This window comes from Triticum dicoccoides, chromosome 5A (assembly GCF_002162155.2).
Source record: "Triticum dicoccoides isolate Atlit2015 ecotype Zavitan chromosome 5A, WEW_v2.0, whole genome shotgun sequence".
Taxonomy (NCBI): Eukaryota; Viridiplantae; Streptophyta; class Magnoliopsida; order Poales; family Poaceae; genus Triticum; species Triticum dicoccoides.
In genome coordinates this window covers 519,173,095-519,178,628 of record NC_041388.1, presented here as the reverse complement: position 1 = coordinate 519,178,628, position 5,534 = coordinate 519,173,095, and the positions used below count along the sequence as shown (strand labels likewise).

The window sequence follows — 5,534 nt, the reverse complement described above, 5'->3', positions numbered from 1 at the left end:
GCTTCCCCCTAGTGTAAATTTCAAAGCTGGGGGTACCCTAACTTTTGAGCTTCCAGCTTTTCCACAGCAGCTTTTCCACAGCAGCTTTTTCAGAATCTGCAGCTCAACCAAACACAGCCTTAGATGTTTAGGTTTGGCTGCGATGTCTGTTTGGTATTAGGCCCAGGCTATCTGCACCCCTTCATCAGCTGGATAGGTGTAGCGACAGTTTGTTGCTTAGACGGCGGCCTTAGTCTTACTGTTGTATGACTTTGTAAGGTCTTGTGTGAATAATTAATAAAGTGGTCATATGCATCGCTCATATGCAGATGCCGGGGTCATCCTCCTTTTCTAAAAAAACACCTTCGTGAGAGAAGAGCATAAGCGAGTATAGCTCGCGCGCTATCCCCGGACCTACACACTAAATACGACCAGACATCTTTCAAAGCCTCAATGTTAGAGTTTTACCAAAAATCAACATAGAAACTGTACTATGAGGAAACTACAAAAATACTTTGTATCGAAGTAGCTAATCCAGCCCATGTTGTTGAGGATAATGTTCGGCTTCGCTAGCCTACTTGTAGAATGGCATGGCTGTGGTTAATTCAAAAAAATTACTTCTTACCGCTAGTAATAAGTATCTTGAGCCGACCGTGCTAATTGAGTACGGACCTCCAAAAAAGAAGACAAATTTGAACTCAATAATGACAGAAAAAGGAGCATCTTAGAAAAGACGATGGCAACAATCCAACAGGGTTCCTCGAAGGAAACAATGAGATCCAACGGCACGGGGCCTATTCTTCTTGGCTTCTTCTCCCCGGCAAAACACAATCCAGTTCGTACCGCTGGATAAGTAACGAAAGGTGAAATAGAGAGACAAACGAACATGCATGGTTGTATGTGTGTCATTGATGTATGTGTGTGTTTCTGTCTCCATGTATATACATACATACAACAGTATAATAAGTGTAGGTTAGGCTACCTGTTAGTGTATGGTTGAGCACCTGGGCTTGTTTATTCCGGATGGCGGCTAGCTCTTGGCCCCAACAACTACCAATCGATCGATCCATGAGTTCCTCGATCCGACGAAAATACCTGATTTTGCTATTTGAATGCATGCATGCTGAGACGTTGATGCGTCGCCTGTAAAGTGTAAACGGCAGCCGTCTTCACATGGTCCTAGCTGCCGCGAATATATACCGAATCCGCCATAGATTAGTGCATGTTGATCCAGCAGGAGCCTCCTCAACCAGTTGAAAATTCGGCTGCAGCTGTCGTCTTTGCATAGTTAACTCTGGCTCGTGATCACACGGTCTAGTCTCCTCCTGTACTGGTAGGCTAGGAGTATAAGAGACATGGCGATGTCGATCCGTTTCGTCTCGTCAAGAAACCTCAACGTGCTGCCTGACAGCCTGAGAGAAGCAAGAAAGCAGTAGGCACCACACTCTTGCTCGCTAGCTCCGGTGCTAGCTGCAGATCAGGGAGCGGGGGAGAGAGATGCCCGTGGTGGGGCTCATCCCGTTCGTGTACGCGGCGATCAAGAGGAAGCGGAGGTCGTCGTCAGCGAGGGCGGACCGCTACGCGGAGATCGCCGCCAGCGCCGCCGCTGCGCTGGGGCGGGAGCGCGCGCGCTTCGACGGCGGCGGTGCGTACCTGTCCCAGAGCTGCCATTTCGTCGTGCGTCCACCTTCGCCGCCCGACGAGCTCGGGTTCTCGTACGACGGCGACAGCCGCCCGCCACCAGAGAGTCTCTTGCGGAAGCTTTCCTCGGCAGATCGCTACGAGCTCTTGCTGCCCACGTGCGGGAGGGAGGACGCGCGCTTCGACGGCGGCGGCTACCAGTCCCAGAGCTGCCGGTTCGCGGCCCGTCCTTGGACGGCCGACGAGGTCGGTGTACAATGCGACGGAGGCTCCACTCGCAGCACGCAGCCGGAGGGCGCACCACGCCAGCTGCTTCCTCCGGCCAGCAGCCGAGACGACCCCCTCCCCACAGACGAGACGAGAGGACGGGATAACGCGCGCTTCGACGGCGGCGGTTATCAGTCTCAGAGCTGCCGGTTCGCCGTGCGTCCTTCGCCGGTCGACGAGCTCACTGTTTCGCGCGACGAAGGCGGCGCGTCCCGCAACCCGCCGGCGCAACCGGAGGGTCTCTCGCGGCAGCTGCTTCTGCCGGCCAGCCGAAAAGACCCCCTCGGCACCGGTGAGACGCGCTGGCGGGAGCGAGAGCACGCTCGCTTGGACGGCGGCGGTCACCAGTCTCAGAGCTGCCGGTTCGCCGCGCGACCTTCGGATGCCTACAAGTTCGAGCTCAGTTTCTCGCATGACGAAGAATACGGCGTCGCCAGTCAGGCGCCGGAGGACCTCTCGCGCAAGCTGCTGTTGCCGGCCGGCCGGAGGGAGCGCGAGGTCTCCAGGTCCCTGAGGTTCAGCAGCAAGCGCGTGTTCGCATGGGTCAGTGGCGCCTAACATGCCTTGTTGCTTTCTGTCGAGCAGTTTGCGTGCAGCTCCAGACCGTTGCGAAACCCGCGGTGAGCTTTGAGTGCTTTGACGTGTCGGGCATCTGAATATATTCGACGCATATTTCAAATTTGGAACAATTGTTTGATCAATGTGTCTATATTTTTTATTTTAAAAATGTGTCTACACTTTTTTTTATTTCGTGATGGTCCACAAAAGAAAATGGTTGAAGAGTGACTAGGACGCCAGCATAAGAATCGGAGGAGCACGTAAACAAACGTTGTTTACTAACAGTGATATCTCCAGTTCATCAGAGTTTAAGTGTTGATGCTCGCATTTATCTTGAATTTATTTCAGAATTTTCAGCGATGCACGTTTAATGAGATACGATGTCTCCGTCGACTACAAGGCGCCTACGGTGACTTCGTAAAATCTCAAGATAATATGCCGGCTCAGTCTCTCGGAGGTGATCATATGAGTAGGGTGTGTATGCTTAATAGGGGTGGGTGTATGCATGTATATATAAACGGCTGCATCTGTACGGTGTTAAATAAAAAGCTTGACAACGTGTTGACTCATTTTTAGTTAAATTTTTTGTTTGTAAATATAAATATGGGCCTAATATTATAGGCGAGCAAAATGATGAATGTGCTTAGAGATGCAGCCCTATGCTAGAGAGCATACGACATTTTTCGACAAGGGTGGATTTTATTGACTTAAAATAAATCATGGATATAAATACAATGAGTACACATCTGACTTCTACATAGTTAAAATATACACATCCAACATTAATACACGTAAAAATACATCAACAAATAGCAAAATCATATAAGACTCCTGCTCTTTCTTTCTTTTGTGGATACCCACCCATAGAAAAGTTAGTACCTTACTTGTTCTTGAGCTGGTCAACTATGTCCTCCGTAGTGAAGACTCCTTTATTTCTTCATCATCTTCAAAGTCTCCCATTGTAGCATCATAACATGGAAGAAACCCTTGAGCAATATCGGAATGGCCCTAGAGAGAACCCCATTCTTTCAAGAAAGTTCTAATTAATCTATACCTACTATTAAAGAGAATAGGTATTTTTGGTTTGGTTTAGTCCTTTTCGTTTGGTTTGAGTGCACGCTAAGTGATCTGATCCAGGTACTTGTACGTTGATGGGCCTTTTATGGGCTTTTATAGAGAGAGACCGCGAAAAATAATTAGATCAAAATAAATCAATATTGTCGGAATTGATCACATGAACTCCTATCTGGATGTTTTATGTAACAACCAACGACCTATACGCCATTCACATTTACTAATCTCAACTCGTTCTAAATATATGAGTGGCAGTCCTCGTGTATAGGGCGAGCTAATTAAAGGAAGGACTTGAGGTAAAAAATATAGCATAATTAAAAAAAGATTTATAGGCTTTAATGTGTTGGACTACTAAATTAGAAAAGGAATAATTTGATTCCTGACTAAAACGGGTGAGGACGTCATGGTAACTAAAGGAAGAATTTTACTTAAATGAAATCAGTGGAAGATTATGCCCGGCAAAGAAAATATAACACGACTAGATTGCATCGTATTTTTTTATGTTCATTTTATAGAAGGATGCTATGAGACATTATGCTTGAACAAAATATCATTCTTTTCCCATTGCAACGCACGGGCATATGTGCTAGTTATGTTAAAAATAAATAAGGAAAATAGGAGTAAGCGAGTAGGGTCAACAAGATTCTAAACGAATACCACAAGGACGATGATGAAGAGATAAGGGGCGAAGGATATTTTTTCTATTATTCCAATTCTTATTTATTGGAGCCGTTCAGCCTCCAGGCCGCGCTCTACCTCAATGTCGTGCTCTGTCGCCTCCCGCTCGGCTGCCAGCAACCGCCCCCACACATAGAGGTGTTGTCGCTCCTCCTCCTCCTCCTCGGTCGCACCCTGCCAAACGGGCGGGCACAACACGTAGATGGGAAGCACTCTCGTCCGCTAGTAGACCTTGGACCCGAGCGTGGGCGCGGGTGGTGGCGGTGTGTTGGCCTCGATGCCGGCCGCCGAGTCCGCCAGTGCCTTCTCAAGACCAGGCCACCTGGCCATCTCCTCGTGCTCAGACTCCCCGAGCGCCCTTCGTGTCAGTCTCCTTGAGGGCCGCCTGGAACATGGCCTCCTCCTCTACGTGCTCCTGCTTCACCACCATCGGCGGTGGTGGAGCACGGGCATCCATCTGGACGATCCCCTCGCGGCGCACATCGTGCTCTGTGGTGAACCGGACGTCCCAGTTCGGGGAGTCCGCCATGTAGGCTGGGTCGTGACGCGTAGGCGAGAAGGCAGCACGATGGTTGCGGATCTCGGCCACACGCGCGCGCTCGAACTGCGGTACCGCCAGCACCGGAATCATGCTGGGTCGAGGTGCCAGCCGTGTGAGAGGTTGATGTCCGACCACGACAGAGGGGTGCGGTGCTCACAATGGTAGTGTGCCCGGCGCATGGGGAGGTATAACCGACCGCGCTCGTGTCACAGTCGCATCCGCCCCCTGCCACCTTGATGTCTACTACACAACTTTATTCTTATATACGTTGTTGGGCCTCCAAGTGCAGAGTTTTGTAGGACAATAACAAATTTTCCTCAAGTGGATGACCTAAGGTTTATCAATCCATGGGAGGCATAGGATGAAGATGGTCTCTCTCAAACAACACTGCAATCAAATACAAGAAATCTTTTGTGTCCCCGATACACCCAATACAATGGTAAATTATATAGGTGCACTAGTTCGGCGAAGAGATGGTGATACAAGTGTAGTATGGATAGTAGATATAGGTTTTTGTTATATGAAATAATGAAAACAGTAAGGTAGCAAGTAACAAAAGTGAGCACAAACGGTATTGCAATGCTTGAAAACAAGGCCTAGGGTTCATACTTTCACTAGTGCAATCTCTCAACAGTGCTAACATAACTGAATCATATAACAATCCCTCAGCGTGTGATACGTCCATTTTGCATCATGCTTTTATATCGATTTTTATTGCATCATGGGCTGTTATTACACATTATGTCACAATACTTATGCCTATTCTCTCTTATTTTACAAGGTTTACATAAAGAGG

The 5,534-nt window shown here is 48.5% G+C and overlaps 1 protein-coding gene across 1 annotated transcript; it reads left to right on the top strand.

Moving 5' to 3' along the window:
* Nucleotides 1-1,309: 1,309 nt before the first annotated feature.
* Nucleotides 1,310-2,565, top strand: LOC119297705. The gene has a single exon (XM_037575384.1). The coding sequence runs from the start codon at nt 1,477-1,479 to the stop codon at nt 2,443-2,445; it is 969 nt and encodes a 322-aa protein (XP_037431281.1). The 5' UTR covers nt 1,310-1,476; the 3' UTR covers nt 2,446-2,565.
* Nucleotides 2,566-5,534: the final 2,969 nt, after the last annotated feature.

Coding starts and splice junctions, on each gene's coding strand:
- LOC119297705 (XM_037575384.1), top strand. CDS start 1,477: ATGCCCGTGGTGGGGCTCATCCCGTTCGTGTACGCGGCGATCAAGAGG.